The 24,184-nt window shown below is 36.1% G+C and overlaps 1 protein-coding gene across 1 annotated transcript; it reads left to right on the top strand.

Moving 5' to 3' along the window:
• Positions 1–1,003: 1,003 nt before the first annotated feature.
• Positions 1,004–22,385, top strand: LOC112518010 (putative methyltransferase C9orf114). Its single transcript, XM_025125515.1, has 11 exons — positions 1,004–1,198; positions 1,434–1,481; positions 2,052–2,228; positions 2,338–2,404; positions 4,678–4,742; positions 9,020–9,095; positions 11,780–11,898; positions 12,000–12,079; positions 20,759–20,828; positions 21,920–21,997; positions 22,086–22,385. The coding sequence occupies exons 1-11, from the start codon at positions 1,037–1,039 to the stop codon at positions 22,152–22,154; spliced, it is 1,011 nt and encodes a 336-aa protein (XP_024981283.1). The 5' UTR covers positions 1,004–1,036; the 3' UTR covers positions 22,155–22,385.
• Positions 22,386–24,184: the final 1,799 nt, after the last annotated feature.

Genomic DNA, 24,184 nt, shown 5'->3' with positions numbered 1-24,184 from the left:
GGGACCGATGGTATGGACGAATCCCTCGCTTAATGGCTAGGAGGTAAAACTACATAGTAAAAACGACTATTTTAATTAATTTCTCTTTTATATATTAACCATTAAAACAATATTATTTATTTCTACTTAAATTAATAAAAAGTATATGTTATTTATTCCTTGTTAGGTTTAGACATTAGAAGCACTACTCATCAGACTCTGTCCTCGCCCCTCCCCTGAACGCTCTCTGCCTCTCCCTCCCCCTCCGCTTGAACGCTGCCCCCGTCCACCGGCATGAACGTCCCTCACCAGTTCGTCTATTTCAAATTTCAATGAGTCGAGGTTTATAACTTTCAAATTTCTACAAGTTTAATTTGGTAAATTTAGAAGTTGTTGGTTCTCATGATATTGAAACTCTGCTAAATGGCCAAATTTGGATTGGTTTGGTGAATAGTGATTTTTAGTCCCGTTTACTTGAATATGAGAATTTAAAATTCTAGATCAAAGTTCAACTTGAATTTGAAGGAGTTAGTTACAAACATTGATATATTGTAAAATGAAATATAATTGTTTGGTCATTGTTTACAATGAAATTAGGACGCTAAATAGTTAGAGGAGACCCATGATACAAAATTATTCACAAGATTTTAGAACCATTAAGAGACAGATTTTTGTTTTGCCAAAAAAAATTCACTTGTTACTGATTCAGGAGCTGCATCTTAATGAAACTATTAAGATAAATAAACAACCCCTAAAACTTTTAAGGTTTAGATGCACATACATTTTTTATATTGTTAATTAATTGATCAAATCATTTAGGTTTAGGTTCAAGCCGTTAACTTTCTAGGTTTAGATTCATTTGTTCAGATTAGTAATCGGTTCAAATTATATACGGACTTGAGATTGTTTAGGTTCAAAATCTTAATATACTTATAATTTTATCTCTTGCACATCTCTTGCACTCTGATCAAATATTTTTGGGACTTGGACTATTTGTTTTGTCGCTTAATAGACTTATAATTTTGAACGGCCCTGACCCAAGTCCTCAAGCGCAGTAATGGCGGCTCTCATGGGAAGAGAAAGAAGAAAAAGAACAAGACAAGAGAAAGAGCAGAAGAACCTGTTAATGGATGATGAAGTTATTACTGCTCGTACTGTCAGCATCGCCCTTCCTGGCTCTATCATAGATAATACTCAGTCGTTCGAGCTCGCCACTCGGGTAATAAGCCATTTCTCGTCAATCCCTTGAGGCCATTCTGATCTTACAATCATAAGAGTTTTGCACATTAACTGTTTGATTATTTGCCACATAGAAAGAAACTGAAGCTCTTTAAGAGATTATTTTGTGGGTAGTTTTTTTAGCTTGATGGGCTCGTAATGTTATTTTCAGAAAAGGAACTGTTGTACGATTCCTGCACTAAATTTTGGCTGCTATTTTGCCTCCTTGTTTGCAGCTAGCTGGCCAAATTGCCCGTGCCGCCACTATTTTCCGAATTGATGAGGTTTAATTCTTGGCTATGTTATTTTTGAGTATGTTACTGGACTCTAGAAAAATTAGTAGATAGAAAGACGAGGAGTAGCTTTGTTCACTATTTTCAAAATTGCCGGTTCCACCACTACGTTCTTGGCCGATATTGTACTTTTTCCATTACAACAAGAACACGCCTTCCATCATCAACTAGGTGGGGTAGGGTAGAAGGGAACCATTGAAGTTCAGAGAGGTGAACCCCTTTCATTGTCAACAACAAAAGGTGATTGCTAAATGAATCTGTAGTATCATTTTGCCCCCTTAGGACATATGTTCTACTTCTGCTTTTTCGTTTGTTTCAAATGTTTTAGCCCAGATGAAACCTATTTTGGTAGCTAGTCTAAGCCGGGATCTTCACGAAACAGCAAGTCTACTCTTTTGGGGTAGAGGTCAGGTTCACTTGCACCTCACCGCCCCTTCCCCTCATTATTGATTCAGCAAACTCTACCATCACCTCATCCCCATCTTTATTTGGACATGACATTAGAAAGTTCTAATAAGTTCACTGATGTACAAGAGGGTGTATTTGGCCTTCTGTTTATAGGTGGTTGTATTTGATAACCAAGGCAAATCATTGGATGATTTGCATGTGACAGCTGAGAATACCTCTGATGAAAATGAGAGCGGTACTGCTTTCTTAATAAGGATCTTGAAGTATCTGGAGACACCACAATATCTGAGGAAGACGCTTTTCCCGAAGCATAACAGCTTAAGATTTGTGGTGCGAACTTAATGTTCTTCCATTATTAATTTCATGCAACCAGTGAATTCATACTTTATTCTGCAATTAGCGCTTGTTAGTGTTTTAATCTTTGTATGACCTTTTATAGGGTTTACTGCCACCACTTGATGCCCCACATCATCTTCGAAAGCATGAATGGGCTCCATATAGAGAAGGTAGTTTTCTCTCTCTCACATGTCACTTTAAATGCATTATGATGGTCAAAGTGACTTTCATGAATGGCACAGTCCCTAAATCAGTTTTGTTTTTTGAATTTGAGCTGGGAGTAAGATTCCTAGAAAAAACCATTAAACTAACCTTTCCGTTCTTGATAGAATCTGACATGAACCTCGTTTTTATTTCTCTTTGTATCTCTTCTCCAAATCTTCCTAATCTTGTTATGTCATTGTCTAAGATCATCCAATAGAATATACCAAATATCTGATAAAATCTGTTTTGAAAGTTTAATAGGGAAGGATACTTCTTTTCCAAACTTGATTGTGATAAGATATTCAAATGTGTGCATCTTCTTAGTTCATTCAATTAGCAGAATATCAGCTCCAATTTGAAACTTTTATGCTCTCTGTACAATTAATTGGACATATTTACATTAAAAGGTATCCCTGAAAATGATTGTATTTGTGGCAAGCACATGGTTATCAACCATGCAAAAATCTGTCCTCTAATAATGATAATCTCAGTTCTAGTACATATCTTCACAGTTTGCAATTAGTCTAATTTGTCTTGTGTCTTTCTAGATGAGAAAATATGCAGCTTTGACCATACAATGTACTCCTAATCTTCCCTTGGCTATTTAGATACATCTTTGATTGAAACATCACCACTTCATTGTAGCTCATTAATGATGAAGCAGCAATGTGAATCCTTTCTCCCACAAATTGGATGGCATTTTGAACCATTCTGAATACAATATAGTTTTACTTGTTGCAGTTGCTTTCGTGTTTCATACGAGTCCCTGACTCGTGGTTGGAACGATGGCCTACAGTTACAAGCAAACGCCACTAAAATAGCATATAATTTTCAACTCTGATGATCTAGCACATTGTGTCATGGAACACCAACATCACAGGCCCAAAAGAGTTTTTCCATTACTCTTGCTATCGTCTCTTTCCCTACCCTACTTCGTGGCCCCTAGCATGGAGTGGGTTTGAGTTTGGAAGGGGAGTGGGGTGGAGGGTAGGGAGAGTCAAACTTGAGGCCCTGAGTCGCTATATTATAAAAGCCAACTTCATGCATCATATTCTTTTTGTTGTCTGAATGTGCATGCTCCACATAACTGTTTCCTGGTTAGCACTGAACTACTCATGGAATGTAATCCATACCCTTTAAATGCCTTCAAATAATGACAATATAATTGAACCTCGTGGACCAAACACTTGCATTAATATATAGGAATGATGATAATGGGAAAATAGGTAATCCCAGCTTTGGGGTTTTCCAGAAAAAAGGATTTTGTAATTCTCATGGACAGAGGAGCATTATCCTATGGCAATTCCTAATATAGTAGGACAGCCACCTGTATGATTTATGTTTAACTCTGCATGTTTTGCTGTTCCTTTTTCCTCATGTTTAGTTATTTTTATTTTTCGTCAATACCTATTCCCTTGTTTAAGAAAATGAATGGATAGGTAATATTGGAATGGCGAATTCATGATCCTGTTTTCACATTTCCAATTAATTTGATGTCCCTTTATATTGACTAGACTTTTGATCTCATGAGGCCCTGCAGATAGAAATAACATCTTCATTCTGGAAGAACTTGTTCAAACTGATAAGAGACTGTTCTGGTCTGAGTATGGACTTTCATGATTATCTTTCATGGTTATATTATATTATGAAATCATGCATGTGCAATTCTTAAGGGAAGAATCAATCTCAAACGTTGCAATTCCCATTATATAATTATAGCTCTACATAAACTTTTGAGTTCATGATATGGTAGTACTGCCTGCTCATAGCACCTGTACCTGTTACTTGGAAAATTCTTGGTCTCTTAAGTTGACAGCTGAAAATAATGTCACGTGCTAATCGAAAGAATGTAGTGTAGAAGATTCTTTGTTTCAAAATGGCAAACTCAAGTCAACACACAGTCAAAGAATGTATGTTTTGTAGAGGAGTATTTTTTTGGTTTCGAAATGGTGAACACAAGACAGCAGAAACATAGTCAAAGAATGGATACCCAACAATACGTATTGATTATGGAACTTTTGCTAATAAAGAGTTGGAACTTTAGGAGCACAATACTATGTCTTCACACTGCTCTTCCATGATTTTCTAGCTGGAAGAGTTCTTTGTAATGAGGTCTTTGAGAAATAGTTTGAAAGTTGTGTTATCATTAGCTCTCTGAAGAGCTTTGGCTCCTTCATTAATCATCATACTTTAGCAATTTATGTACTAATGTTGATCATCACTGTTGATCATCTAATAGGTGTCACACTCATGCAACAACCTCCAGGTTCTGCCAGCACATTCGTGGATGTGGGGCTTAGTAAGGTACACATTTGATCAGTATCTGCACTTTGTACTAATTATTACATGCAACTAGTATCAGTGATATGTACCACCTTTGAGAGGATTAAATAGATCTTATTAGTGCACTTTTAGATATGAAATTCTAAATTTGATTGCATAATGACCTAGTGATGCAGTCTAAAGGTAACTATAGTTTAGAAAGACATTTGTACCCAGACGCTGGAGGCTCTTGCAATTGACCTTGTATCAATAAGAAGACGCTGTGATGAGGAGACAAGTCACAAATATAGCATAAACAGGCCTCATATTAAAAACCGACACTAAAGAAAAGCTCTCCCTCCCTTCAATATGATGCAATTAGTAATAACAATGCCTTAAAAAAAGTACCGCATGATGAAGACTTTCTTTAACTAGATATGTGTTTTCATGCATGTAATTTTTGCTTCTTCATTATTTGGACTGGAAATATAATAGCATAAAACCAGAACATTCTTGTCGTTAAACAGTTCGGGTGAATGGTGCTTTTTTTGGTGGTTCAGTTCAGATGTAGGATTAGCAGAACAAATGACGAACTTTGAAAAAAAAAAGAAAAAAAGAAAAAAAGAAAGATATTTTGTTTGAATTCCTAACCATCATATAAATACATTTAGAACCCCATGTTCTAGAAAACAAATGGCCTACCCAAATGCTAGTACATATTAGGAAAAAGGTCAAGGCAAGGGTCATTGACAACTTCATCATGAAGATTAAATTGTTTAAGACACCTTTATGTAATTCAGAATGTCACCCTTAGGAACAAATTAATGTCTCCATGATTTTGGAAAGCACAGTAGTATTTGCAGTTCTTCATCATCTTCATGACAACCACCATCAAACGCTGTTCTTACATGGAACTCTCATCCACATTTTATAAACAAACCACAAGATTCACAATGGAAAAAGCTAAAATTCAAAAACATCAGGAAACCCAAAATAACCTTGTGTTTTGTGACTAAATCATGGAAGGAAACAAATATGACATTTGCATTGTCGGACAAACACAAGTGCTTGATATCTCATCCCTCCATCTCTCTTTCTCACTAAGAGATGCCAATATTTAAGCTGAAGAGACTCAAGCTACCGTCTAACAAAAATCATGAAAAATTCTAAATATCTTATGGGATTTGAATCTTTGGTAATTCTTTGTGTTTTGTTGGGATGATGAATTGACTCATGAGTTCTCTCAACTTCTCTTGTGTTCCGTTCCCTATCATTGCCCTGCAATCTATTAATAGCAGTTAACAAGAATCACATTTTGAGTTAAAGTATCACTTGCACCCTCGTAGCTTGACATTTCATAAAGGTTATTCATATATCAGAAGTCATCAAAGGGTATTCTAGTCAATTCTACAAAATTTGACTATCTTTTATGTAAATTACTGACATGTGCTGACATTGAAAGTTTGAGCGACATTTTTTGGATTTGGGTTCTCTATGTTGTGTTACAAGTTATGGGGTCTGCTTGATGACCTGAGTGAACAAGTGTTATTGATGATTTTGGGACTTTGTCTAAAGTTCTTGATGAAAAATTACTATTTGAGGTGTTTTAAACGGATAATGTGATTGGAAAGAATTACCACTAACCTTCTCTGAGTGCGGAGTGCATACACAACCTAATATGGAAACTATCACAGTTAACTCCATAAAATTGGAATGAAGAGCATCAAGATGAGAATTGGAAATTATGTCTGTAAGGCTTAAGCCTACATTATCTCCCCAAACAAACTTCTCAATTAGGTGTAATTAAGGCTATTTTCAATCATCGCAAAGATCAAAGCTCACAACGGAGCTTTGACCCACTTACCCCAATCTTCGTCATAGTGTCACTTAATGCATTGTGGAAAAGAGAGCTTTCTTAGGACCTCTATTTTATTCCTTGTAGTGGCAATTCGATAGTCTATTAGTACTTTGTGCTCCAACACCATTGCTGCTACCGAAATCCAATCTGACTATCTCTTCGATACTCTAGTTTCTCTATCAAAGGGGAAAAAAGAAATTCCAAAAACAACCGATGAAATCTGCAATCAGGAAGAGCTTAAAACAAATCCAAAAACAAGGAAAGACTAAAGATGATGTACTTAAGAAATTGAAGAACCGAAGGCTGTCATGGACGTGGAGAAGAAGATATACTCATGTGGCTGGAGAGAAAAGGTTGAACAAATGAGGATAATTTTGTCGATTAAGAGGAAACAAGAGGCTCTTAATGGATTGGGTATGAGTGATTTTTGCTTGTCGCATAGTAGTCAAGAGGTTTTTTTTAACAAACAAATCCATATTGGACCATTTCAGATACTGGATTCTGTTTAGTGTTTTAAGTCCTACAACACTGGAATAAAACCAAAACAAACCAAACGTACCTGGGATACCCTCGCGAAGGGGGTAAGGATTTACATAGACCTTATCTCTATCCCAAGGGGTAGAGAGACTGTTTCAGTGGAGACCATGCTTATGAAAAAGTTTGAGCAAAAAAGTTATGCGAAAAAGAATTAAAGTACTCGAGACGGACTTGGTAACCTACGGAGAGTTTTGGAAAAGCAGAAGCCATAAGTATATCCCAAAAGAAAGAAAAGGGTTAAATTGATTAAGTGTTGTGAAAGCATGGCAAAAGGCATAGAAGAATATACAAGAAAGTGGAGATATACTGTACAAAAAGTAAGCACAAACGCTATGATGCTCGACTCCATTTCTCTTAGCGCCTTGAAACCAGACACCTCCCCACACCCCATCCTCTACCTGTGCCCCATCCCACCTCCCGCCTCTCCTACTCCTCCCTTCTACAACATCCAAATTAATATGACAAATTGTAATAGTTGATTGCATGTATAAAAGTTACTGCAAATGTTAGTAATAATTGTCCCTTAACGAAGGATGAATTGGGGAATGTGATATTTTAGTTATTTCTACTTTCTTTGGCACATGAAGACAAGTTATATCTTGTGTATGCGTCTTCCTAAACTAACTCCACCTTTTTTATTCTTTAGGATCTTGGAGTGACTTATATGTAATATGCATCTTTGAAGTCTTTCCAATATTAAGATGTTCGATATTCCATCCAACATTCATCATTAGTCGATACACAATTCAATATGCCAGTGAAATCAATGGTTGATAAAGGCCTTTTGCTTTGGCATGGTAAGTAGTTTGCGTCTCAAATGCTCCCAAAGAAAGTAGATATAACTTGACCCTGCTGCACCCCCAAAAAAGAAATAAAGAAGAAACGATAATCTAGATCACCAAAATCTGGGATTATGTACTAGATCACCAAAATCTGGGATTATGTACAGTGTAATAGGTTTCTTCATTAACTCTCTGTGTTGTCCCATGTTACTGTGTTAGTACTTATTATCATGTTTCCTTCAATCAAATTCTTTTCACGCTTTTAAAGTCACTCACATATAAGATAAATGGGAATACGTAAAAACCATGTTTGAGGTTTGGCAACTGTATAAGCCAAGTGCTCAAGCCAAAGGTTAACAGTCATATATAAATATATGGATATCTTAGCCCCCAGGAGTATTTTGAAACACTCATTATGAATATAGACCGTAAGTTTTTTGTTTGGTATTGTGCGAGACAATTCTAACTTAAAGTGGGAGAGATCTTGTCTATATACTACTTGAAGCTTCCTTTGTATTCTTTCATTTGTTGTGGTTTTAAGTGCTTCCTTCTTTAAATGAAGAGATCGGAGGCTAGAAGAGCACGCCACTTCTTTCATATAATTTTTCTTTGGCTTTGGGCGGGGACCTCAAACAAATATCATACAAATAAGATCAGTGCCATATAAGACGTCAAGAGATGCATTTATCCAAAAGTATGGTATGGAAGTTAATGGGTTGAATTATATGTCGACAAACTCATGCACGTATATCATATGTGTTGTCTACATAAAAATATAAAGTTAAATACCCACATATTACTTACAATTGTAAACAGAACATTTATGAAGTGAGAATTAGAATTCCAAACTTGTTTCAGGACTAATCAAATTGTCATTTTGTAAGGTAATATTATTGTAACTGAAGAGCCAATATTAATGTCTCAAAACACATTGAAACAAAATTTCTAGTGAATATATTTGAGGCTTGTTCTAGGTATATTATGTGTTATGGGCTTTACATTTGATTCGCATGCCAACCAGTGGATGGCATTACCCATGCTTCACTGATTTCTATTGAAGATCATTACCTTTAGCTCTAGGCAAGTACCATTTGAGCTCGTAGCTCTTTATATGTTCGTTAATTGATTGTCCTTCCTTGCAGAATGTGGTAATTGATCAAGTGCTTAAGCCTGGAACAAGAGTAACTGTAGCCATGGGAGCCAATCGCCAACTTGATGGTATTTAAGAATTTCTTTCTTGCGTGTTTGAACTGTTTAACTGATGCTTTCTTTGAATTGAACTATCCGATGCATCAAATGCCATATAAAAGCACACCTTTAGAGGGCATCTCGTTGTAGATCTAAATCAGTTATCCCACAAGAGAGTGAAGGAGAAACATGTAGGATCTTTTTTTATTAGTTCAAAGGGGTGGACTTTATATAAGTTGCATAAACAGTGTAATCACCCAAATCAGGTGTCAGTGTGTCATTCACTTTTTTATTTCTAAAAGAGACTACAAGATGTATACAACATCAAGTAACCCAAACAAGGAAATACCAAACTACTAACTAGAAAAGGGAACCCTACTTTACTCTATTTAACACTCCTCAAGTTGGAGCGGAAATGTTAATCATGACCAACTTGTTACAAATAAAATATATTTGAGTTTTTTGCAATGGCTTCGTGAGAAACTCAACAAGCTGGTGCTCAGTCACGTTAGATAAATGTGTAACTTTAATTTTCTCCCTATAAATAAATGTGCGAATTTAGTTCTCTATGGATAAATCTGTGACTTAAATTCTCTCAATTAGTAAATATGTAACCTTAATTCTATCTTGATACGTGTGATTTTAATTACTTGCTAACTAAAATAAATAATAAACTTTTGAGTAAATTATACTTTTGGTCCCTGTGGTTGCCACCCACTATCAATTCGCCACCCACTATCAATTCAAGTCTCAATTTCAAACTGATCACACTTTTGATCACTGCGGTTGCCACTTTCTTTCATTTTTGGTTCGTATGACTAACTTTTGTTAAAAAAATGACACAAGGGGTATTTTTTATCTTTTCCATTTTATTTCATTTTTATTAAAATAATAATGGAAATATTATTATATATTATATAAAAATATGTAGATATACATATTAAATACATATTTATACTATATTATAAAACATTTGAGAAAAACTCTTAAAAAACCATTTTTTATGAATGAAGTATTGTTTATTGATGCATATTACTTAAAATTCAAGATTACAAATAAATTATATGTAACTAAGTTGCTCCATTTTTAAATCTGTGTAACTAACTGCAGATAAACATAATTAAATACATGATAAACATCTCATTTTAAATATAAAAAATTTAAAATATAATTAGAATAATCATTGAGTTCTAACAAAATATTTAATTATTATCTTTATAAAAGATTATATTATTAAACCAAAAATATATTACTTTATTATTAAACTTAAATCAAATTATAATAAAGAATAACACACAAAAAGGAGAACTTTTAAATAGTTAATATCATACTAATATTGATATATTTTCTTTCAAATTTTTATTATATCTTTAAATCTATATTTTATTTAAAAATGAAAACATTATCGCTTTTCAAAACCATGCACATAAAACCGTATTATATCGACAAAGACAAAAAACATACGAACATTAAAATCGAAATGTATGTCGTTGGATTTCACGAGTAACTTTCTAGTATACATGCATCTCTCATGTGGATAAAGGGGAAGCAGTCAAGCAGACGTTCCCTCAACCCAACATCACCGTCCTCAAGGATCTGCACCACCATCGGTGCCTTCCCGTTCCCTTACTGTCATCGAAGCGTTGCGCCGCCCCCGGGCCTTAAGTATTAAGTAATAAGTATAAATCCCAAACCCTTTATGGCCTAAATCCAAATCCTTACAAAGAAATTGAAATCGATCAGATCAGATCAGATTCAGTCTTCATGTCCACGATTTCATGCATTGCTCCTGCCTCTTTGACCTGATCGCTCTCGGTCTCTCCTCAGTCTTCACTTGTCGTCTCTCTACTTTCCTCAGTTTTCAGTCTTCACCATCACTGTCTCTCATGGAGTCGAGGTCTTTCACAGCCTCTCACAGCACTGTAAGTTTGATAGTGAAATCATTAGTGAAATTCAACCCCATTGTTTGAATGTAGATGTAAAATTGTTATAATGATTGTAGAAAGAAACCCCATTGTTTCACAGCTCTTTTGTTAGTGAAAGAAACCCCATTGTTTCACAACTCTTTTTATAATGATTGTAGACTTGTAGAAAGAAACCCCATTGTTTGACATCTCTTTCACAACTCTTTTTGTTAAAGTAGATGTAATGTTATTATAATGGTTATTACTGAAAGAAACCCCATTGTTTCACAACTCTTTTTGTGTTTTTCCGGGCTGGTTTTGGGTTTGGTTTCGGGTATAACCAATGGGTAACGGTAATTGGTTCTCCAACGGGGATCGAGGAAACCGCGGGGACCCGATGGGGATCGGGCTGTTACGGGGATGGTTATGGTTAATGGTTTCGGGGACGGGGACACTAAAAACCGGCCCAAACCTGGCCCATTGCCATTCCTACCAAACATCCGCCATAATGTGATTCAAAAATGGCTTAGAAATTTTGTCTCTATCAAATGTAATCGACTTTGGTGCATCTATTTATGACTCTTTTGATAATTTAGGTGGACTACGTTGAAGAAGAGCTTGGCTATCAAGCTACAATATTGATGCATCTATTTGTGATTCTTTTGATATTTTAGCATTGTTAAACTGACTGATATTGTTTGTTCGGGACATTAGGATAAGTGCATTCCTATTTTAGTAGTTAAGATTTGCTCTATATTGCTGATTAATCTGTCATTCATAAAGCTTAGTATTTGTTGTCTGGTTTTCTAGATCAGCCACGACAGGTTGTCTCGTCGTCCAAGCCTAGGGAAGAAGCAGGAATGTATTGGGGCTATAAAGTGAGATATGCTGCCAATATCAGTTCTGTAGTTAAATGTTGTCCATATAAGGTACTGTCTTGATTAAATTATTTTATTAGAAGAGTAGTATTCAGTTTTTCTTGCACATGGTATTTGTGGTGGGTTTCTTTCATCTATATTATTTTTTGTAGGGTGGGTATGATTATCTCATTGGTACCTCAGAGCATGGTCATATTACCAAGTCATCAGAGCTTGAGTTGCCATCTTTCAGGTATGATTATGTTAGTGTCAGTTTAAAACAATAAGGATTAATAGTAAGTTAATGATTTATTCCCTGATGTGATTCGTCCCATCTTCTATTGGATGCCCAAGATAGTAAGGGTGGAAACTGTGACTCGTCTATAAAGAGACAAGAACTTTGGTATAGAGATATGCCACAATCAACCCATCGAGTTGATTGACAAGTACTAAACGCCGCAAAGTAGAAGACTTGATAAGTGACAAAGTTCACAAAGAACTAAGAGAGTTTAAAACTCCCAATTTCATTCAAATCAAAGGTATCTTCAAATGATTACATTGGAGCCTATTTATAGATGAAAATGTAAGCACTACTACTTATCTAGATAAGAAACTTAACATATCATGATAAACTATCATATAAGTAAAACCACTTATTTCACTTGTAACTCCGTCAAAAGCTTTAATTGTAGCCACCTTCAAATGCCTTCTAAGTAAATGACTTCATAATGATAGCAACATTCAAAATGACTTCCAATTCAATGAGATGAGTTGCAAGAACTTGGATATCATAATGGGCCTCTTGGACGGGGCTTCTACCTTCATTATGGGTGTGGATTCTTCTTAAATTGTGGGTATAAGACTACTATTTGAATGTGCTTTGAATCGAGTCCGTTTGGACTTGAAATGAGTGACTTATGGCTAAAACATGGGCCATGTGTGGACTTTGCTGCAATTACTTGAACTTAAATGATCTATGGATGAAATAATCACAACTTGGGCTAAAAGACTATGGGGATTTTTACCCAATGCTTATGGGTAAGCGTTTAACAGTAAGAGTTCACACTTTCACTTAACTTATTGGGCAAGATTTTAGTCCATTAAAACAACATCGTATGCAACATGTTTATCTGTTAAGCGCTTACTGGACAAGAGTTGTCACTCTCACTTACCGGGTAAGATTCTCGGTTCTTGTCATCGCTTGTACCGGGTAAGATTCTCAACCTTATCATGTTCATCCGATAAGGTAAAGTAACTCGGTAAGCACTTACCAGGTAATCGTTTAGTAAACGGCCCCTAAGGCTAATCTTGGTCTTCAATTTGGAACAAAGTTTGAAGGTTTCCTTGGTTACTTGACGAAGAAATAAGAGATTGTTTTCGACAAGATTTTATCACCCATTAAGAGCATTCCCATCTCAATTGAAGTTGGAATGGAAAACACAATCTGTCTTGTGTTGTCATTTTTAGGAGAGTCCTTGAGAATACAGAGTCCATCATGCACTTCAGCACTGCCGAACCCATCACCTGAAATTCACAAGTTTTAACTGAATTAGACACAATTTAGATTTGTAGTTAGTTTGCTGATAGACAAAAGGTTGCAATTTAATTTAAGAACAAAGAGGGTTGATGAGAGGAAGAGGTCATTTGATAACTTTACAGATCTCATTCTTGTTATTTTGGAGATGGAACCGTCTGCAATTTTGACCGTGAGAGGATATACAAATGGTGTGATGGTATGAAAATCATTTATATCATTTGTCATTTGGTCGGATGCCCCTGAATCCACTATCCATAGACCCGTGGGGTTGGGGGCTGTAGTGAATGCATGAGAAGAGATACCTTGGTGACTGACATTTGCACCGATTGAAGGTGAGTTTGGCTGTTGTGAAATTGGAGTGCATTGATCTGATCCTTTTTGAAGGGGCTGATCTCTTTTGATGTTTCTTCATTGTTTGCAACCATGTGGACGTGTCCTTGATCACTCCTACTTCTAGTTTTCCAATCTGCATGTTTTCCATGGATTTTCTAGCATTCACAAAGATCGTTTGGTCTTTGGCAGTGATTAGACCTTGGTTTGCCCTTTTGAATCTTGTTAATCGAAGAAACCGAATGAGTTTAAGGCAAATGCATCCAAGTGCGGTGAAGAGTTCGGCATCATCGGTCTTTTCCGACTTTCTTCCCTTTGGATTTTAGAAAAAACCTCTCAGATTGAATGGAGAGGTTTGAGGCTCATGATTCTATTTCTGATTTCAAAGAGAACCTCTCGGTCAAGTTCTTTCTTCAACCCTAATGTAAATCTAAATGTTCTCTTTTTCTCAATGATTTCTTTGTAGAGGGTTGCATCTGTGGGAAAATGTAAAAAATGTAAATGATTATGTATTTAATGTAGGAGTAATGGGAGCCGATTATAATCCCCTAAATTAGTGATTGTAGGCAATCACATAAAATCAGGGATTCATAGAATAGTTTCCTGTTCTTTCCCTTTGCCTTGTGTATTTATATTTATGGTATCAGAGCTATCGTAGCTTGGGAAGCCTTTTTAGCCTTCATAAACCTTCTTTGAAAATTACGCAGGCCTCCTTCCTTTGATTCCTTTTTTGTGGCCTTCATTGCCAACAATTCCTAACCCAACATCGAAAGAATGACATAACCCAAATCAGAATCTGCCATAACCCATGTTTCTCAACCAGGAGATTTACAGCACATCCATGCATCATGCCGATTGGATGGAAAGAACTATCTCAGGTCATTTTTCAGCACTCTGGAAAAACCTTTTGGTGGTGGATAGTTATTCCCAGGTACTTGTTTTTTAACCTATACACGTGAGCATCCTTTTTCATTTGGATTTAATGTTTCATGTTCAACCCTAAAATACTCGTGGATCATTGATTCGGGAGCAACTGACCATATGACTAACTCTTCCCAAACACTTCTCCACATACTCACCTTGTCCAAGTAACAAGAAAATTGCCACTGCTGATGGAACTCAAACCACCGTTGCCGGTATAGAAAATATCCAACTCAGCTCATCCATTCATTTAAAAAATGTTCTTCACGTCCTAAAATTGTCCACTAATCTGATTTCTGTAAAGAAACTAGCACAAGATTTACCTTGTCAAGTGGTATTTTATGACGAATATTGTTTGCTTCATGAAAAGGATTTGGGGAAGACGATTGGACTTGTTAAGGAAAAGGATGACCTATATTGTCTTGAGATGCCAAAAAGTACCAGATTGACTCACTCTCTCGTATCAGAATCTGTTCTTTCCAATAAAGAAAAAATCATACTTCATCATTGTCGTTTAGGTCATCCTCATTTAGGATTATTAAAGTTATTTTTCCTTATTTGTTTAAAACAATCGATATAGAAAGCCTTCATTGTGAGGTATGTGAGCTTGCTAAACACAAGTGTACCCCTTTTTCTATCAGTGATAAAAGAAACAACTCTCCTTTTTATCTTATTCACACTGATATTTGGGGTCCATCTAATATTTCTAATGTGTCGGGTGCAAGATGGTTCGTGACCTTCATTGATGATTGTACACGGGTTACTTGGGTGTTCTTATTAAAACGTAAGTCTTATGTTAGCACTATTCTCCCTAATTTCATTTCGATGGTAAAAAATCAATTTGGAGTAAAAGTTCAAAAAATAAGATCCGATAATTCTCGAGACTTTTTCATTCAAACTCTCACCTCCTATTTAAAAAAAAGGTAATAATTCAAGAATCTTCATGTGTTAAAACACCTCAACAGAATGGAGTGGCAGAGAGGAAAAATGGACATTTATTAGATCGAACCAGAGCATTATTATTTCAAAATAATGTTCCAAAACATTTTTGGGGAGAAGCAGTGCTCACAACAACTTATCTTATAAATAGGCTCCCTACACGAGTTCTAGGATTCAAAAGACCTATGGATGTATTTCAACTTCCAACAATCTTGTACCCCGTATTTTTGGATGTATTTCATTTGTTCACGTCCATAGCCAAGACAGAAACAAACTTGATCCTCAGTCTTTGAAGTGTGTTTTTTGGGATATTCCTCAACCCAGAAAGGGTACAAATGTTACCACCCCCCATCTAGAAAGTTTTTTTGTGTCAACGGATGTAACCTTTAGTGAAAACAATCCCTACTTCACCGAACCTTATCTTCAGGGGGAGGATCGAAAGGAAGATAAGGTAGCCAGGAAGATATTTTTCTTGAATTATCTATATTAGCTTCCACTTCTATCCCTGAGCACTCCCCAAATACTCTTGTTATCCATGATCCCGAAATAGTTTCACCAGCTTGTGAGCCTATTCCATCCCAATCTCACTCCACTCCTATCCCTGAGCCTGAACACTCCCCAAGTACTCCTATTACTCATTACTCTGAAACAATTCCACCAGATCGTGAACCTATTCCAGAATCCTAATCCACTCAGTTTAGGAAGAACCTGATATACTCAAGACAAAAGAAGAACATTCTTGGACATCTTATACTCGTCCTTAAAACGAGGTAACAATTTTTGACTCTATATCGTTGCAAAGCGTAACGGAATCTCAAACAAGTGACCAATATTTGCCTATTGCCGTTAGAAAGGGAACAAGAGAATGCACAAAAAGACCATTGTATCCCTTATCACACTACACCTCTTTCCAAAAATTTTCTCCCACCTACAAAGCATTTCTTGTCAACCTCAACTCCATTTCCATTCTTACAAATTTATCTGAGGCAWTATCTAATGAAAATTGGAAGCAAGCCATGAATGTGGAAATGGAAGCACTTGAAAAGAATAAAACTTGGGAGTTGGTTAAATTGCCAGAAAGAAAAAGGCCAGTAGGATGCAAATGGGTTTATATAGTAAAATATAACACGGATGGGTCAATTGAGAGGTATAAAGCAAGACTGGTAGCCAAGGGATATACGCTGACTTTTGGCATTGATTACTTTGAGACATTCGCACCTGTTGCAAAAATGAATACAGTTAGGGTAATTCTATCCCTAGCTGCTAATCTTGATTGGGATTTGCATCAATTTGATGTAAAAAACGCATTCTTGCATGGAGAAGGAACAAAACCCAATACGGTGTGTAAATTAAAAAAAGGCACTATGCGGCTTAAAACAATCTTCTCAAGCATGGTTTGGGAGATTTACCAGGTCTATGTTAACTTTGGGATATAAACATAGTCAAGGGGATAACACTCTGTTCATCAAGCACTCGAAAACAAAAAAAATAACAGTGCTACTGGTTTATGTGGATGATATCATTGTAACAGGAGATGATAAAGAAGAGTCACAAGCCCTGAGCCTATGTCGAGCCAAAGAATGAGATCAAGACATTAGGAAGACCGAAGTATTTCCTTGGAATTTATGTTGATCATTCAAGAAAGGGAATTTTTATATCCCAACTGAAGTATGTTATAGATTTGCTCATGGAAACAGGTCAAGGTGCATGCAAACCTGCTAGTACTCCTGTAGACCCGAATCATAGACTAGGAAATGCAGAAGAAGATGCAATTGTGAACAAAGAAATGTATCAACGGCTTGTAGGTACACATTTGTCTCATACCACACCTGACATAGCTTATGTTGTAAGCATGGTCAGTCAGTTCATGCATAACCTAAAGGAAACCCATTTACGAACCGGACACCGGATTTTACAGTATCTCAAAGGAGCACCAAGGAAGGGAATCCTGTTTGAAAGAAATAACCGTGTAACTCTTGAAGCATACACCGATGCAAGCAATGCTACGTCATTAGTTGACAGTAGATCGATAACAAGGTATTGCACTTTTTTCGGAGGAAATCTTTGTGACATGGAGAAGCAAGAAGCAAAGCATGGTAGCACGATCTAGTGCCGAAGCCGAATTTCGGGCAATGGCACATGGTATATATGAACTATTGTGGCTAAAAATCACCCTAAAAGATCTAAGGATGAATTGGGAGGGACCAATGAAGCTCTATTGTGACAATAAGTCGGCAATAAACATAGCTCACAATCCAGTTTAACATGATCAAACAAAGCATGTGGAAGTTGACAGACATTTTGTCAAGGAGAAGCTAGACAGTGGCTTAATTTGTACTCCATTTGTGCCTACTCATGAACAACTAGCAGATGTTTTCACCAAAGGACTAAGTAGACCGATGTTCGAGAGAATTTTATCCAAGCTGGGAATGGGAAACTCCCACTCACCAGCTTAAGGGGGAGTGTGGGAAAATGTAAAAATGTAAATGATTATGTATTTAATGTAGGAGTAATGGGAGCCAATATTATAATCCCATAATATTAGTGATTGTAGGCAATCCCATAAAATCAGAGATTCATAGAATAATTCCCTTTTCTTTCCCTTTGCCTTGTGTATTTATATTGTATGCTTCTCTACCAAGAATGAATAAGAAATATAGCAGAATTCCTAAATCTGTTCTCATCATTAGGGCACTTCTAAGAATATATCTCAACATATCAAGGGGTTGCTAATACCTTGTGATTGTGTTGAAGTATTGTGTAACATCTGAGGCTCGTTGCCTGAGTTCAAAGAGTTTGGCTTATGTATCAGAAAGTTCTGAAGTGTTTTTTCAGAACATGAGTAGGTATCACGGGCTGCTTTCTAGATTTTTTGGGCAGCACAACAAAGAAGAAAGCTTTGGAGGATGGGATTTATCAGCCAAGAAATCACCATATGGTTTTTGGACTTCCATTGGTGATATGAGGGGTCTGAATCTTTGTGTTGAGAGATTGTACCAATGAGGTAATCATCTTTTCCTCTCTTTGAGACCTATATGAGGACGGACTGAGACCATTGAAGGTAAGTCTGTCCGTTGAGTTTGTGACATATGATTGGGAGTGAAGAAGAATTTTTTTAAGATATTTTATTTCTTAGTTTAATGCTTTGATTTTAATCATTTTGTTACTTCCGAGAAAGTGGGTGGTGTTTGAGCTTTGATGAGGAATCGTATCTGATGAAGCAGAGTCGTCGGAAGTTCCCATTAGTGGGTAGATGATAGCCGGAAAAAAATATGGCAACAGGAAGGAGAAACTTAGGGTTTTAGAGGTATAGCTCTGATACCATGTAGGAATTGAGGGCTGGAAAACTGACAGTTACTTATTTATGATATCACAAGTACCGCCTCGTCATGTGCCATCGCATGGAAAACTGACATTTACTTATTTCTTATTATGAGTAGTTGGATATGTTAACAACTCTCTGCCTTTATTATTTACTTCATCCTTCCCATGAAAATTGCAAACAATTTGTAATTTTTTTTAGGGAACCATGGAAGTGTTTGGAGTCTCAGTTAAATGTCTAATTACCTTCATTAATGACAAAGTGGGAGTACCTTATGAATCTCAATGAATATAATTATTTTCTGCAGTGAGAAGGATATGCATGTGACTTTAGTTTAAGAAGTTCAAAAAGAAATGTTCCAAAAGATAGAATGACTTGTTCCCTTCTATCTCATGTTTGGTTCTCTAAGGTGGCGTTTGGTTCACAAAATGTTTTTGGATGGAATGAAATCTGTTAAAGGAATTCGACTTTGAAGGAATTGGAATGGAATGTTGCCAGGTTTGACCACCTGTTTGGTTGACAGACACTTGGAATGGAATCTGTTAAGGAATTGGAATCTGTTTGTTTGGTTCATAGAATGTAGCTTTGGAATTGGTATGAAATATTGGTACATGACCAAAATACCTTTTTTTGAAAATTTTATGTTTTTTAAAAACTAAAAATATTTTAATAAAATAATTATTTAATATATAAAACATACAATCCAAATATAACCATAAGCCAAACGATGTTACTAAATCAACGGTGGTCGGGGTGGTTTAGATCGGTGGTGGTCCACGGTGGTCCGCAGTAGTTTAGATGGCGGTGGTCGGCAGTGGTTCAGATGGAGGTGGTCAGCGGTGGTTCAGATCGACGGTAACAGCGATGGTTCAGATCGGTGGTTGTTCAAATTGTTGGTGGTCGACGGTGTTCGGCTATGATTCAGATCGGTGGTAGCCGGTGATCTGTGGTGCTTCAGCGACGGTGGTCGACAGTGGTTCAGATCGACGGTGGTCTGTGGTGCTTTAGTGGCGGTGGTCGGATGTGGTTCAAATCGTTGGTGGCCGGCGGTGATTTAGATCGGTAGTAGTTGGCGGTGGTTCAGATGGCGATGGTTGACAGTGGTTTAGATCGACGGTGGTCGGCGGTGGTGGTTCAATTGGCGGTGGTCGACGGTGATTCAGATCGACGGCAATCGAAGGTGGTCGACGATGGTCATATTGGGTTTTATGAGATTAGGTATATTGGGTTAAGGGCATATTTGGTATTATGAAAATAGAGAATTCCATTCCATCAAAATACCATGTAGTTGCTAAGGAATGTTAAATTCCTTTATTTGTGGAATTTGTAGGATTTTGAAGATTTCTTTCGTGAAAAAAAGGAACCAAATAAGGGAATGAAATTTGGTCAATGGAATTCAACATTCCGATTCCATCAGATTCCTTCAGAATCTGCAAACCAAACGCCCTAGTTCAGGTCGATTTGATGTCAGGTTTGGAAGAAAGACTAGAGTATTCCCATAAATTCTTCCCTGTGCTGTTTGCTTTTTGTTCTCAGGTGTATGCATGTTCTTATTGGTCACCAGCAAACTATAACAGATAACTTCTATTTAAATGGTGGACTATTAATCAAACTCATCAAGTGTGGTCATAACTCTCCCTCTTGCTTTTTGGGTTTTCTATTTTTAAATCGAACTAAGCGATCATCATATTGCCAACTTTTGCCAATTGATGCAAGTTTTATTCTCCTGACAGTGTATTGTATGACGGATGCTTGTGCAAATATTTTTTCCCCTTATGCAGCATTGTTGGATTATTATATAGCTTAAAACTCTTAGTTGCATTGTCTGTGCAAATAAAACTGACCTGATTCATTGATATTTGCTATAACTGGATGATCTGCAGGCATCTGTTAATTGCTTTTGGTGGACTTGCTGGATTGGAGGAGTGTATTGAAGAAGACAAAAACCTCAAGGTCCGTCTGTGAATTTATTGTGACTTATATTGGTAGTTAGATATATATTCTTAGTTTTTATATGGGTTATATGTTCAGGCCCATGAACCCATCTATTATTATATTGGGGGTTCTCTCACAGTACTAGCAAACACTCACTTCAATCTTAAACTTTGATGTAAGACTTCCATTACCAACTAGTGCACACATATTGTTTCTGTTGAGCACCATCTCAAGCCTCCACTGTCATTCAACATTGGTATATCTAAAAGGTTTCTTCAGGTGGAGATTTCTTTTAAGGTTCTGGTACATTGCAGAATAGGAGTCTAGAGAGGAGAGAAGAGGGACTTGGTAGTATAGAAGGCTGCTTAGATGCCAACCAGGCAGGGTCCCAAGTGTATGGAGGTTACACAACTGGATACCATACATTCATCAACCAGTAACTTCATTTTGTGAAAAGCAAGAAAACTATTGGTCGGATAAATTTCTCGTGTAAAATGGTATGGATCAGACACCTGCTTCACGAGTTGGGAGTTCCTTCAAAGACATTGATGTTTCATGGCAGGTCGACTTTTCCATGAGCATGGCAAACATTGAAACATACGCACCTTTGTTGTCATTTGGTGTGTAATTGGGTATTTGGGCTGTAGTGACTGCAACAAGACCTCCTGCAATGCAACCTCGGCCTGTTCCCCCTTGGACTTGGAGGTATTTGGCTTGGGCCGGACATGAGCTGGGGCCAACCTATTTCCTTCGTTAAACGGGCATAATATAGCAAACCCAAGGCCTTTTTTGGCAGCCTTCAACCAAGTAACATCATTACATCCCAATGATGCGTTTCTGGTAACATCTTAGGCATGACCAACATCTATGCTCCAACTTGAACAAGTTGCCAGTGTTTAAATTTTGGGTCTGTACTTTATATTATGTTCAAACTTTGGGTCCCTTAATTCCTTGTACTTTTACCTGTGATATCTTGGTTTTCCTATAGTCATTATCACCTACATTCACTTGAACCTTGAATATCAACATTCCATGATCTGCTAATCGATATGTTGGGCTGATTGAAAAGAAGACGGTTTTGAAGATTAACGATAAAGAGATTATTTCAGGGAAAAGATCCACGGGAGGTATTTAATACGTATTTGAACATATGTCCTCACCAAGGAAGCAGAACAATTCGAACTGAGGTACCATTCTTGCTGAACTAGACGAACTATGAATTACAATTAATTATATTTTCTGAGAATGTCTCATTGATCGTGTTGGTGTGAACAGGAAGCCGTCTTCATATCTCTTCAATATTTCCAAGAACCAATTGATCGCGTATTGCAGGGTTCTAAGTAACATGGTTGAGGATCGACCTATTTTGCTTTCACTTTTATCATTGATTCTTATTGTAGTTGTAATGGCATATGTTTGCTTTCGAGGTTTAGTCCTGAAGCGCTCTCTCTTTGGGTGAAATGATATTGATGTTTGAAGCGATTTGTTCTTCCATTTTCGTCCAATGTAAGGTGGACTTTAAACCTTGATGGTAACTTAATTGGTAAGATGTTAGTTGTCATCGGTTCGAATCCACTAAGTGCCACTGGAGGTTTACATGGTTGTTAATTTCAAAAGCTTATCTACAATACATGCAAGGTGGATCGCTCATCCATGACCGTCCGGCAAATCAAATAAAAATCGTCTAAAAGCTAGAAACTGTAAAAAGCATTGGTCATAATTTGTGACAAAACACAAGGACCAAGAATGTTCACTCTACATAGAATTAGTCATTTTTAGAAGGGTAAATTGCATGAAAAAATAACGTACTTTAACTTGATTCTTATTTTAGGTAACGTACTTTCAAAACTTCTATTTTGGTACTTAAGATGTAAAGTTTTTAATATTTAAGTACTCGAATAATCGGTTGAAGCATTAACTCTCTTTCTTCTAGTAAATCACAATACATAAAAACTAATTTTAGATTAAGATATTCATGTCGACAAATAATATTGAGTTGAATACCACATCACTTGACACATTTGCATGATAATTGGTTAATGTTTTAATTGGTTCCCTGGGTACTTAAATGTTTAAAACTTTACATTTCAGGTATCAAAATGAAAGTTTTGAAAGTAAGTTGTGTAAAATCGGAATCAAGTTAAAATACGTCACTTTTTCATACAATTTGCAATTTTTAGAATTGGATATTGATTTTTAAAAAACAGTATATGAATAATCTGGAAATCACCAAACTATTAGTCAGTTTACCATAAAAATTCATCAAATATCCGTCTTTTTATATAAATTATCATGACATAGCTGGTAAATTCGTATGTTGGCTCAACAAATTTACTACTTCACTTTTCCTTGACATATTTTGTCACAAGAATCTTAGTTGAAAAGCATAAAGTTAGTGTTTGGTATACAGACTCGATGAGATAGAACAAGATCGGACTAATTATGTTTGGTACGACTAGGACAGAACATGACAAAAAACTGTTAAAATGACCATATTGCCTCCAAATATTGTTCAATGTTAGTTTATATTATATAATGATTGTGAATGACAACAAATCAACCAAAAATATATTTAAATTATTTAATTTATGATATCAATATTTTTTTTAACATTCCAAGGCCGCATGTAAATAACATTTGTCATACCACAAATTCTAAATACGCACATAATTTAAAAAGTTTAAATACAACATTTGTAAATAACATTTGTTACGCCAAAAAGTTTAACATTTCAGGAATTGAGTCTAGAATCGAGAATGGTTGATGTGGAAGAGAAGAAATAGGATGCAATTAAATTAGGTTTGTATTTTGATATCAAATAATAAGGGAAATATTATAATTTCAAATTTAGTCTCATGTTGTTCTACCTTTTTTGGTGTAACAAAAAACTCAAGAATAATATCACCCGATTTTACTTTTGTCCCATGTTGTCTTATCTCATTTTGTCCCATGACATATCAAACATGAGACTATTTATTTTTGTTCCTTCTCACCCAATCTGCATACCAAACGCATCAAGGGCCCTCAAATCCACAAACCATTACAAAATTCTTACCATTTTTTTATATATTTTCTATTTTATCATTTCAAAAAGTGATGTGAAAAACTAATTTTAGATTACTTTTTAAAAAAAAATTTACTAATAAAAGAAACCTTTTTCGAATCCAATGACACATTTAATTCAATCTAAATAAACATAAAGTGTTTAAATGCTAGCTTTTAAGATTTGTAGTAAATTCTGAATGGAGTACCAAAAACCAAAACAGGTTTCTTCTATAACAATCCATACACTAATATGCTTTACCAGCTCAAAACTCTAGAATTCTAGTGTGTGTTTTGACAGAAAAAATAAATGTTTTTTTTTTTTTGTTTTC

This window comes from Cynara cardunculus (assembly GCF_001531365.2).
Source record: "Cynara cardunculus var. scolymus isolate 2C chromosome LG 9, CcrdV1, whole genome shotgun sequence".
Classification (NCBI taxonomy): Eukaryota; Viridiplantae; Streptophyta; class Magnoliopsida; order Asterales; family Asteraceae; genus Cynara; species Cynara cardunculus.
Note: the sequence above shows the minus strand (reverse complement) of the source record. Positions and strands in the feature narration are given on the sequence as shown.

Coding starts and splice junctions, on each gene's coding strand:
- LOC112518010 (XM_025125515.1), top strand. CDS start 1,037: ATGGCGGCTCTCATGGGAAGAGAAAGAAGAAAAAGAACAAGACAAGAG. Junction 11,899..11,999: donor TTAAATGTTGTCCATATAAG/GTACTGTCTTGA, acceptor TATTTTTTGTAG/GGTGGGTATGATTATCTCAT. Junction 12,080..20,758: donor CTTGAGTTGCCATCTTTCAG/GTATGATTATGT, acceptor GATGATCTGCAG/GCATCTGTTAATTGCTTTTG.